The 13,071-nt window shown below is 41.4% G+C and overlaps 1 protein-coding gene across 3 annotated transcripts in view; it reads right to left on the reverse strand.

Moving 5' to 3' along the window:
• The window catches only part of PIKFYVE (phosphoinositide kinase, FYVE-type zinc finger containing), a 2,037,960-nt gene that overhangs the window by 1,269,769 nt on the left and 755,120 nt on the right, over positions 1 to 13,071 (reverse strand). For all 3 annotated transcript variants that reach the window (XM_085648834.1, XM_085648836.1, XM_085648835.1), the window contains one exon: positions 8,103 to 8,229. In XM_085648834.1, coding sequence (XP_085504960.1) covers positions 8,103 to 8,229 — 127 coding nt within the window. The remainder of the gene's footprint in view (positions 1 to 8,102; positions 8,230 to 13,071) is intronic.

Raw genomic sequence — 13,071 nt, forward strand, 5'->3', positions numbered from 1 at the left:
GAGCAAGCTGCATTGGCTTCCTTTAAATCGAAGAATTCAGTTTAAAACACGATGTCTTAACCACAAGGCATTTTATGGCCTAGGCCCAGATTCAATTAAAGGGCATTTACGGCACTATGTCCCTGCCAAGCAGCTAAGGTCAGCTAGTAAAAATCTGTTGGTAGTTCCAAGGTTTAAGAAGACTAGATGGGGAGGCAGGGCATTTTCCATTGCCGCTTCTAAGCTATGGAACTCCCTCCCTGGCAATCTCTCTGGACAAATGTCTCACTCTCTTTTCTGCTAGGCTCTTAAGACCTGGCTCGTTACAGAGACATCAGTTTGAGCTATTCTTTTCTCTCTGTATGACAGTCCCTCCTGCAGCGCCTTGACGCCTCTGGGCTAAGTTTGCGCTACAGAAATCTAGTATTCATTCATTCTACTCCTTAAATGTGAAGGATGGACTAACCTAGTTTCTCTCAGCAGCATACCTCTATCTACCACTAACTCTTCCTCCAATAATGACCAATGTTTATGCACCAACCCAAATTTATTAGATGGAGAATCTTTGTTCACATTTAACAAGCCAGAATCTGTCTCTAGTTCATCTTTTCTCAACTCCTCACACACATTAATCTCCTCCACAAATTCATCTTGAACATCATCTTGAGCCGATTCAATTACTAAGCAGGATAAGAAAAAAATGCTGACAAACTATTAACTCCAGGTATTTATTCAACTCCAAAATTAAACTCTTGAAGAGCAATCATCCACCTTCTTATCCTTGATGGGAAAAAGCCTACCCATTTTTTGTGATGACCTTCTTTAAAGGCTAATGATCAGTGCCACCTTAAACATAGTGCCCCAAACAAGGTTACAAAATGTCTTCAATGCCCAGAAAATTGCCTGTGCCTCCCTGTCAATTACAGAACAATTCACTTTAGATCCATGCAAACACCTACAAGCACATAGATCAGCTTTATTTTTCTTCTTTTGCATCAAAACAGCACCTTAACCTTTTAAGCTAGCATCAGTAACGATCAACGTTTGTTCACCCAGTACATTAATTCAATTGTCAACGTTTCAAAATTTTTGACACATAGGAGTCCTCAAAAAATTCAACTTTACTTCAAAGTAATCCTCTCAGATGTACAGACTTGTCGCTAACTTTTGTTTATAAACGTGCCACAGTGCTCAACCATACCTAGAAATTAAACCAATTCTTCTTTGGAACATGGCTCTTTCAACTTCACTATGGTGGCAACACGATTGCTTTTTAGTACAACAGCCCCTCCAGAAATATGATGCTGCTAATAAGTTACTTCACAAGCTCCAAACTTATAGTTTACTTTCTTCAGAGTCAAACCAGCCTCCAAAAGTCTCTTAACATTATGCACTCTATCCAATGTACTCCCAACGATTAACAAATCATCCTAAAAACAAAATACCCCACCTACTACTTCTGTCATGACCTGCTGAAAAACAGAAGGAGCAGACAACATATAGATGCTATTCTCTTAAATGTAAATGTCCCCATTGGTGTAATAAATGCTGCAAGTTCCTGGAACTAGTGTCCACCTCCACCTGATGTTATGCTGCTAATAAGTCAAGTGTAGTGGAATAGTTTGCCCAAGTCAACATAGATACAATCTCGCCAATATTTATAAGTAGAAACCTATCCACTATGACCTCACGGTTGAGAAATCTTAGGTCGACACACAACTGAATATCACCATTGGCCTTTCAAGCTATGACTATGGGAGTTAACAATTCTGTGGCTTTCACAAGCACTATTACACCCTTGTCCATCTCATTTACAATGTCTTATATATTGACTGGGTTGAGTCTTAATTTTGCTGCCATGGGACAGCTCCCTTATTTAATCTTATATGGTGTTCATAACCCTTAATATAACCCAGCCTCCTCTCAAATAATTGCAGAAATTGTGACAAAATCTGATGTCTGCGACTCAAGCGCTTCTTTGAGACATACATTTCGTTGATCCTGTATTTCCTGCCTAATTCAAGACAGACATTAAAATTCCCCAACATCTTTATCGGTTGCCCATCATATCACCGAGGACATACATGAATAGCACACAACTTGGTTTTGCCACTAAAGAATTCCTCATAAGTTTGTTATAATTGTTAAATGCGAACAAGAGTCCAATCTTAAGGGTTAATTCACCCCATATATTCTTTATAATTCTGCTAGGGTGATCATTACTTTGACCCTTAATCTGAAAGATGATTTGACTAGAGAGGTGTTTTTCACCTCTTTCTTTTGGTCATTCGTTTTCTTATTTCTACAACATTAAATAAAATGGCATTTTTCTCCCCACATCTATTACAATATACATTGACCTGGGCACTCTCTTACATTAGCCCAATGCCTACTTCTGGCACATCGAGAACATTCCCCAACAAACTTAGAACAGACATCTTTGGAAACGTCTTTACATTTGACCTTACATTAAACTCCATCCACTTTCTTGTATAGAAGAACATGTCTCTCTTGTGTGCTATTCATCTCACTAACACACTTTAACATATGCTTGACCCTCTTCGCTACAAGTATTGTTTCCACGGAGGAAGGTTCATCCTTGAGCCACAACTTCTCTCTTATTTCATCACTCCTGTATTTTAACACAAAGTTGTCCCTTATTCTTCCATCAAATGTACTTCCAAAATTGCATATAGAGGCCCGTTTCCTGAGTCTAGTGATGTAATCCTTAAATGCTTCACGTTTGCGGTTTCAACTTTGCTTTGCTCCCTTAATCGAAAATGATACAGTGCCACAAAATGTACTCACATGTGGGAGGTGTCCATGAAGTTTAAGAAAGCAAATATCTTACTCATTTCAATTTCAATGTTTTTCTGTGCTTAGTTCAGGTAAAATCATCTATATTCTTCACTTAAATATGTTTCACAGACCCTTACGTAGTGGCCAAATATTTTATTCCATTTGCTACTTTTTATGGGTGATTATCCTTGACTACTACACGAAAATGTTGGTGGAGTTAGAAAAAAATCTATACAACAGCACTGTGCAAGACAACAGTTCCACTTATCAAATATTTAAGAAAAGATTTGTACAGTATAACCACATTGCAATGGCCTTGTATAAATTCAAATGTAATAGTAGTACCGTCACTGCAACTCAAGTATCACCAACTGAATTTTAACCTTCAATGGTGTGCCTGTTAACGCTAAGAACAGACTGAGATATATACCAAGGTGCGCCGTCACCGTGTAGAATGTCACCGGTGGAACAGGCAAAGATATAGATCATAATATCGCAGTCACCATGTTGAAAGTATTCTTCCTTTCTTTGCAAAAGACAAACTTCATTGTAGTGTGTTTATTAGTGTTTTGGATAGGCCAAAAAAAGAAACTGTTTCGACTCACCAAACATGTTTCCTAAACACGTGATCCTCATTTGTTGCAGACATCCGACGCTGATCATATTAACTGATCCAATGTCAATCTGTCACAGACATTCCCTTGTTATGCAACCAAAATGAATCCAATTTCTCAAAATGACCACTGGCATGTCACATTGAATCTATTTTCTAAAAGAAATTGAGCTCATTCTCCTCGTGGCACAGCATGCTTCCTGGACGTTTTTCAAAGTTGTGAAGCTTGTTTTTTTCTTGGTCTTGAAATGCAAACTCTTTGCATGTTTGCACCAAGTCAAGCTTCACATGATAGGCATTTAAACCTGCTCCACTGGCACAGAAATGACGCACTGTAAATCTTAAGCGATTCTGTATACCGCCCTGCAGCAAACTGTCCACACCACCCCTGGTCTGCCTCACCTACTTGACAACAAATATACTCAAAAATCACATTCCTTTTGAATACTGCTCTTCTTCTCCATGTTAAGGTGATTTCTCCTCAGCTGGTGGGGTCCCAGTCGCCAGTGTAACAAGGTGGTTATACTCAATGAAGACTGCTTACTCACAGGTAAGAATATGTGCTTCTTTATTCATTACAATTCAGCCATTGGCAGCCAGGAGTAAATGCCAATAGCCTAAATACAAACATTCTTCTTACATCACATATTCCACGGTGGAATGCAGCAAAGGTGAATCACAGTAGTTATCAAACTTAGTAGGCAATAGGAGGTCAAGAACCTCAGCATCACTTCTGCAAAGAAAGCATTTACCTCAGTAGGAGACCCAACCTAGAATTCAGAGACGTATTCAGTCCACTGGCATCTTGAAGCTTATCATACCAATTGACTTCAGTATATGGTTGAGCAAAGTCACCCGCTCCATTATATCGGTAATTATCAAAGTCAGTACCAAAATGATTGTGAATGATCTGGGCCCTTCCTTGAGGCAAGGGCAAAGTATCAGAGTCCAACGGGTAGCGGAACAGCTGCGGCCCAGTGGGATCAGGGTACGGCCTTGATTGAAATCTATTGGTTGCACTTTAACTGACATCAACCGCATTGGCGTTTGTACTCTGGGTCTGGTATGGATTGTAGCATCAATGCATTGTCTCCATTGAAATGCATAATGTCAGCACCAAAGCCAGTGTAGGGCTTAAAACATGTCCAGAGGTTCCAGCTAGTGCCGAGGGCTGTCCCACCAGCAGAGTCCCAGTCAGAGGTCTGCGTGGCTCCTTGGTGCCAGAATGTCTGCCAGAGGGAGGCAGTAGCGTGTTAAAGAGACACAGCATAACTTCACAGAATTTGTGGATTTGCTGCGTTGTCGCCAAAGTGCCCCTAAACTGGGGTTGCCCCAAGATAAATGTTGGAATCAGCTCCAAAGAAAATAAGAGTTCGGGAGAGAGACTGAGGGGCATGTTTAAACCCTCTCGCCTGCTCAGGAGTTCAAATAAATAAAAATAATAAATAAACAATTTATAAAGCACCTGGTTACACCAACTGGCGTGTCCCCGCGCTAGGGGCTACTATATAAAGGAGGGTGAAAGAAGCCGAAGAAAAGGATGTGCAGCAGAGGCGGATATGATCATTAGAAACTTACAACTGAAAAAGGCAAGTTTTCAATCCTTTCCGGAAAGCGTTTTCTGATGGCTCAGCTCGAAGTGGAGGGGGTAATGTGTTCCAGTTTTTGGCTGCCAAGTAGCCAAATGAGTGTGCACCCATAGTTGTAAAGAGCGTGCACCCATTCTTGAATTTTATGAACTTTATTCACGTGAGCCCCCGCTGATCTCAGGTGACGTGTCGGGTTATAAGCGGTAAGAAGATCATGTAAGTTACTGGGTCCATTACAATGCAGACTCCTGCGGCAAAAGCACAAGGCTTTAAAGAGAATTCCTATAACAGGCAGCCAATGCAGGGCATCAAGGGCTTTCGCTGAGGAAGCTCTCTTTTTTGGTAGATTGAGAACTCGGGAGGATGCCGCATTCTGAATGCTTTGCAACCTGTGGAGACTTATTTTTGTTGCTCCAAGGTAGAGTACATTTCCATAGTCCAGCTGTACTATAACAATCGAGTAGGCCAGGGTTTTCCTGGCTGAAATGGGAAGAATATCCAGAGTGGTTTTTTTTTAACATTTTGAGGATCCCAAAACATTTCCCGGTGATCTTCCTAGTATGGGTCTCGAAGGAGAGTTTGGGGTCAAGCCAGATTAACTTCCTCTATATGGATAGGTGTGGGTCCCAAAGTCACGGGCCACCATACTGAGCACCAAATGGAGGGGAATTTCCCTACAACCATAACCTCCGTTTTACTGCCGTTCAACCTCAGGCAACTGCTTGACATCCAGAAAGCAAGGTCCTTCAGGCAGGAAGAAAACTGGTGCTAGGGGGCTGAGTACCGCTTGGGACTTTGTATGCTTCTTTTTGGACTTACCTGATGACTATGACTGAGATGAAGATCTGCCATGGGAATAAATTCGAGAGCAGGAAAGGAAACTTCCTTTTGACTTGTCAAAGGGTGGAGTCTTCGAGTACTTGGCAACATACAGCTGTGCCTCATAGACCCGAATTGCCTTAAGATTGATCAGTGCGCAGTTGCTGCAGGCTCTTTTCCCTTCTCCATCACTTAATGCAGTCTCAACTGCCATTGACGCATCTCTCCACAATTGTTACTACTCACTCAGGATAAACCAGTCTGTTCTGCAACTCACTTTTGGGTTGTGGCCCAACCCCAGGCACCAAAGACAAATCTGATGAGGATCAGTCACAGACATTTACTTGTACCACATCCCCTATAAGTTGGGACACCTTTAGTTTTAAGGTGACATTTTCCCTGTCACACTAGTATTTAAATTTTGCAAAAAACGTATGAAGAGATGAGGGATAGCACTGCATCTGGTGGAGTAGAAAGAAAGGAACTGACACCAGCACACTTGAGTGCTCCTTGTATGCTGCTCTGCTCCTCAGTGGAATAACTTTGGGGCGGATCTGCATGATGCTACATACCGGCACGCAGGGGTAATGCTTGAAAACGTCCAGATCCAGTCTGACATCAGGGGATTGCCAAAAACGTATAAAGGAATCTGCAATTAATAGTATCCATCGGAAGTGAATGTTGTTCTTTGTCACTCTATTGAAATGTGGGCTTACTGGGATTGCAATGGTACCATGGGACTCTCTGATCAACAACTGGTAAGGATCCAAGCATGTGAATCTATGAAAGATTCAATGCTGGAGAATATCAAAACCGCTTATTGAATTTAACCATCATCCAACAACCCCTGCACCACAACATTCGAACACGCCTTCTAATCAAGTTGAGCTCACCAGATCACAAGTCATGACACGACTGGTCTACTTCCAATATACATGCTCAACCAAGAAATATATCAACAGGCTGACACACATACAAAAACAAGTGGCTAAATTGGCCTTCAATTAGAAGAAACAAGTATACAGCAAACTGAATTTAACGGCCCTGCACAGGACAGAAGCGGAATTAAGTGGACACTGTAACAATCCATTTTCCTAAGTGGAAGAACAAAGTGCTGCCAATAGCAAGTAGTTTATTTTATAGCCCAGAGAAGGTCTTAGGACATTCCCACATGTCTCAATATCATGGTAACTATCTCTTTACATGTCAAACAAAGGAATTCTCTCATTCCATCAAAGTTTCTTCTAATCCTTGAGTGAAGATGGGTTAACAGTCCCTTAGTTCTTGGCCAGTACAGAGCTACTGGACCTGCCTCCCTGAATGGAGAGAGCAAACATTTACATCTTTCCAGTTCTGCAACACCTCCCATCCATAAATTAACTATTGCTACTCAGCAACAGGGTCTGTATGTAGTGACAAATTAACATATGTTTACAGATCTGTCAACCTCTATTTAAATTAGGTGAAGTACTTGTCGCTTTTAGAGTTGTATTTTCTTAGTATATATATTTTTCTAAAAAGAAAAAACAAAACATTAAGCTTGACATGGAATGCGGATGACCTCACTGCCACAAGTTCAGTTTTATTTGCTCCCTAAAGCTATTTTCCCTTCTTCCTCTCGTTCATTGGTGCAGCCTCAACTGCCATTGTGGTGTCTACCTACTGTTGATGCTGCTCACTTAGGGCACAGCGGTCTCTTCAGTAACAGCATTTAGGGTGTGGTCTTGTCGTCTAAATACTTGCTGGTGTTACCCATTTGTCTGCTTAGACTGTGTGACATTTCCAGCTTACATAGGTGACTTTGGTGCCCTACCAAGCATCGCCCCAATATGCAGTAACACCATTCCTGACACCGCTTCCACCAGCCACAAACACCATAATTTAGGCTACTGTCAGAGGCATGCACCAGGTTACATGTGGAATGTCTAGGCTTGGGGGTTTAAATGAGTGGTGGGCTAGGAAATCTGAAGAGAGGAGGAGAAAAAGGAAGGTATGACCACATTGCAAGGGGGAAAAGTGGAAAAATGTCAGGCGGAGCGGGCTTAGCTTTGATTGTGTCAGTTAATTTACGCTCTCACAAGTACATGCACCCAACAGAGGATATGCGCTCCTACATGGAAATTCATTTCTCTTTTTATATTTTTATCTTAAGTATACATTTTTAATGTATATCCAATTGCATGTGCATTTATTTTGCAAGTAAATGGCCAAGCATGCTCTAAAATCAAACCCTTAAATAAATGAATAAAATACATTTGTTATGCAGATTCTCCCTCACTGTTAAGAGCATCAACTTTACTTACCACTGGATAGATGAAAGACCTGCATGTAAAACTTGTGACAAGTTCCCAGACGTGGCTTGGTCAGGAGCTGATCCATGGACATCACTAAATCACCTTGCGTCATTCGGCTCACTCGGTCTAAAACTTGCTACAATCAGAATCAAACACGTATAAATAGTTATAAAGAAAGTTAATGTAACAAAGGAGAGAAAATTGTAGTTATTTCATATCTATTCATTGTACCCACTACTCGGAACCAGGGGATAAGATGGACAAAGAGGTTTGAGTGGCCTTTTATTGTGTTGTTGTCCATGTTGCTCAACAGCTTTTCTTGTTTAATTCAATTCACATCAATACATTTGAAACCTAATCTTGTGGATCAAAGGGTGCACCCTCTTAATTAACTCTTTCTTCTTAACCTTGCTTTCTGCCAAATATTTAGTCTCAACAATGTTAAAAAGTGCTTACCATAGAAATAAGTAGCATCCTTGACTGTAAGGAACGTCTCTCAGTATGGTCAGTGTGCTTCACTTAACTTTGTTCACTGCACGGATTGTAAATGTGAATTAGCTAAATTGTAAGTTCTTACACTAAATCTTGTACATTCTCAGGGCATCACCACTTTATACAGCCAATGGATTAAGTGATGTCCTTGCTATAAAGAGGCGTGAGTAGGGTCCTGAATAGTATTCATTACTGAATTGGGACCTTCCCAAGAAGATAGCATGGAGCTTTACAAAGTATAGGAAAGTCATAAAACCACGATTAACCAATGGTGGTAACAAGCACTCGATAACCAGACATGCATCAAAAACAAATGCTGTGATTAGGTTCCTGATTAAACTAAAGGTAGGAGCAAAGGCCTGTAGTGACCCCTTACTGAGCCAGGGGTTGACAGCATTTGTTGTCTGTTAGCTTACACTGTATCTTGCCGTGACATCATCGTAAAGGCAATCATCACTAACAACTTTTACCAAAGGAAGCATTTGAATCACAGTTAAAATAGAACATTTGGATTTATAGCTCCGTAGAGCAGGTATATAAAAGCTCTGAACACTGGCCTGCGCAATTATAAACTGATTTGACTTTATTATCCACCTGCTTTGAAACTGTACTATTAGGTTCTTGGGGGAAAGAAGAGCTCCATAACAACTGAAGAAGGTAAAAAACGCGAACAAAAATTCTATATTTCATGGACATGGTTAGACACATTTCACTAAGGTACGTGACCATCCATCAACACGATAACATGTTGCAAAAGGCATATACACAGCACACTTGTGTTGATGAAGTACCCTTTGCACCGTTAATAAACTGTTGAAACGGAGTATAGGGACCAAGCAGGAAACATGTTTCCAACATGATCAGTATATCTGACAATTCAAAAAGTTGATTTGTATCAAAATATTTACATATACAATAACATGACCATGCGTTCTTAGGTACCCTCAGAACATGATAACATTGGTTCAGACTGTTATGAGTCCTGTTCAACTTACGCCTCAGCTGAGCACAACCTTTTAAGAAAACACACCTATTTTCAAATAACTAGTTAATTCAAAACAGCTTCAAGAATTTGGTATGGTATGAGTTGCACTAAATAAGAATTTTACAAGGAATCTGTTTAGAACACTTAGAACTAGTACTTATTTTTGGACGAGGTTACTGTTATCTGTGAGTGGCAGAATAGCAGTAGCTAAGATGGTGACGCTACCAAGACTGCTCTATTTCTTCAACACGTTGCCATTGGTGGTGCCTCCCCAATTATTCTGGGAATTGGAATCACTACTTGTGAAATTATTTTGGGGAACAGGTAGGCGTAGATTAGCACTAACAAAACTACAGAGCTCTATGACATTGGGAGGGTTGGCTGCTCCAGATATTGAATATTATTATCTAGCGGCCCAACTGCAATCGTTCAATAGGTAGGTTTACTGTCAAATGAACCCTGGGGAGGTTGTTATTGGCTCATTGCCAGATTTGCTGGACTTATTGAAAGTCCTGTTGCTTCCTCGGCGGACACTGCCAGCTATTTCTCAAGAGCTGATCGTGATACAACAGTGCTGGCGATGTTGCCTGCAGCAAACCCGAATCCAAGCACCTTATTCGCCAGATATGCCGTCAAAATAGATTAAAATAGAAGCCCTGGGAGGAGCATTAGCAGTGATTGAAAGATGGACTACCTTTGGGGTTAACGATGTTGGAAACCTATATCAGGATGGAGTATTGCTTAGGTTTGAAGACTTGGCTGAAGAATGTAATATACCTAGAAGACAATTTTTAGTACAGTGGGCATTCATTGCAACAATAAGGAACTATTTGAGAAATGGAGATGCTGGAACTGCCACACATCAGGTGTGTCAACAGGTCTGTACAACAACAGGGTGTGTAAGAACAGTCTTGTGTATATATATTGTGTGATTTGTGAAAACATTATTTCTCCTCTTGCTGAGTTGAAAATAAAATGGGATAGAGACTTAGAGCTCCAAATTAATGATTTGGACTGGGATAGGATTGTAGCACATATACCAGCTGTTTCTAGAAATGCTAGGTTCAAATTCATTAATTTCTATGTCCTACATGGAGTTTATCCTACACCTGGCAGGATTAACAAGTTATATACAATAGCTGTTGAAAAATGCCCTAGATGTGGGGTTTTGGGGGCAGAAATGTTCCACATGGTATGGTCCTGCCCTTCATTAGCGGGGTTTAGGGAGGAAGTAACAGACTATAATAACATTGCAGGACATATCTTGTACACCCTTGGTCTGCCCCTTAGAGGGATACCCTCATCCTAAAAATAAGAAAAACACTACTAGATATACTGACTTAGGTTTGAGTTAGGGAAAACGAGAATTGACTATGTACTCGAAATAGCGCCTAGTCCTCACATTACTAGATGGTGTAAAAAAATTGTAAACTGGGAAAGTTTGGAGAGTGCTGTGTTTGTTTTCTGAGATAAAAAGAGGAAAAGGGAAAATTGAAAGGGTTCAATTAAAGCATGGGAACACCTGGTGGATAGTTTGTTGGCCCCCGAAGCAGACACAGATTAATAGAATAGATCCTTGAGTCCTTGCGGGTAAGGGAAGGGAAATCTAGTTTAATACTGATAAATTGAGTGATAACGGGTACTACTGTGACATACTTGTACATGTGGAATATGTTGACACTTTATTTATGACTCCTTTTCTTGATAAAGGGTAACTGTGGGTGGGGAGGTTGATGTTATAGTTTTATTGCACTAATTTTAGTAGACCGAAGTTATGTGTAAGAAGCTGGCTCTGTATATACTATGCCACAGTGAGGTATAGTGTGCACTGAGCCCAGGGAGTCCCCAAAGGTATAGCAGAGGCTAAATTAGGTAAGCACTAACAGTTCTCTTTGTGGTAGTGTGGGCGAGCAGTTAGGCTTATCCAGAGGGTGTGTTAAGCTTTCACTCAATCAAGACTGATGGCACACACTCAGAGCCTGAATGCAGACCAATTGGGTAAGTTTATAAAAGGTATACTTGTATTTTATTTCTAGAACGATGAAGCAGGGCTTGGTACAGGTAGGTAAATATACTTTCAATAGTAAACCTTTACACACAAATGTATTTGAGGATGGATTTGTGATTGTTACAGATTGGTATCACTTTAAAAAGCAGTAAAAATTACACAGCAATTACTTTTAGAATACGTCTTAGTTACTTATAGATTACCTTGAGTACTGGGGGTGGTATGCCTAGATACCAACTTTAAGGATCTCACAAGGCAAGTAAGACTTTTCTTGGCTTTGAGTTAAAGTTTCAGTTTTCCCCATACAAAACAACAGTTCAATACAAACATTTTAGGCCCAAAATCTCATAACATGGGTTTCTAAGGGTAAAAATGGTTATCGGTTATGCAAGTAAATGTTTTAGAAGTGGGAGTTTTGGGGGATAGGACCAGGGTTCTCCAAGGTCTAGGTAGGCACTCCAGTTGCACCACCAGCGGCAATGTGAGGCCGGGTGCAGAGTGCAGGGGCTCAATGTTAGCCAATGAGGCTAAGGGGAACTTCAGTTAGGGCCTGCTTACAAGCAGGCCACTTGGGTGTGTGAGCAAAGCTCCTGGGGTTAAGATCAGCACTGCAGGGGCCAACGACGAGCACAGGAGCAGCACCACCAGCAGCAGCACTGAGGCGGCCGGGTTCAGGGTGCCAAAAGGACATAGGGGACTGGGTTTTTTTCAAAGGAGACCTTTGGTTCGGAAAAGATGCTGCAGGCTCAGACAGGGAGACTTTGTGAAGGCAACCACCAGCTGGAGAGGTGTGTTGGGTTCTTGGGGGATGCCGGGACAATGTCAGTTGGGTAACCCAAGGCCGTGGGGCATCGGGTGAAGGGGTGTCTTCTGGCATCAGGTTTACTTACCAGCTCCGGATGCGGGGAACCTTCAGCTGACGCTGCAGGAGTCGTCTTGAGGCAGGTCGGGGATCACCAGAACCCAAGCCAGGATCGTTGGGGAGACCTTCTCGTGGTATTGGGTCACTCGAGCTCAGGCCATGGTCGTTGGGCGCAGAGTGGTGCAGAAGAAAGTAAGTTACTTACCTGTAACTATGGTTATCGAGTATTGGTATCTTTCATAGATTCACATGCCTGAATCATTCCCCGTCGTTAGAATGGGAGTCCCACGGTACAATAAACAAGCAGTATTCTAGAACTGCCATAGGCTACAATGGCCCTAAGCCATGCTATCATAACCTATCTGTGTCCTTTTTCAAAAAAGGACCAAAAGCTGAAAGCGGCCAATCAGCTATTAGAACCTTCTAGAACCTTCCCAGCAGAGGCAGTTTCCCTCAGATTTTCCCAGCACAAGTGAGAAGTGAATGTACTGATATAGAACCGAAATTGCCTCTACGGGGAGAAGGGTGGGTGCATGTGAATCTATGAAAGATACCAATACTGGGTAACCATAGTTACAGGTAAGTAACTTATTTTCTTATCCAGTATTGGGGTATCTTTCATAGATTCACA

This window comes from Triturus cristatus, chromosome 3_2 (genome assembly GCF_964204655.1).
Source record: "Triturus cristatus chromosome 3_2, aTriCri1.1, whole genome shotgun sequence".
Lineage (NCBI taxonomy): Eukaryota > Metazoa > Chordata > Amphibia > Caudata > Salamandridae > Triturus > Triturus cristatus.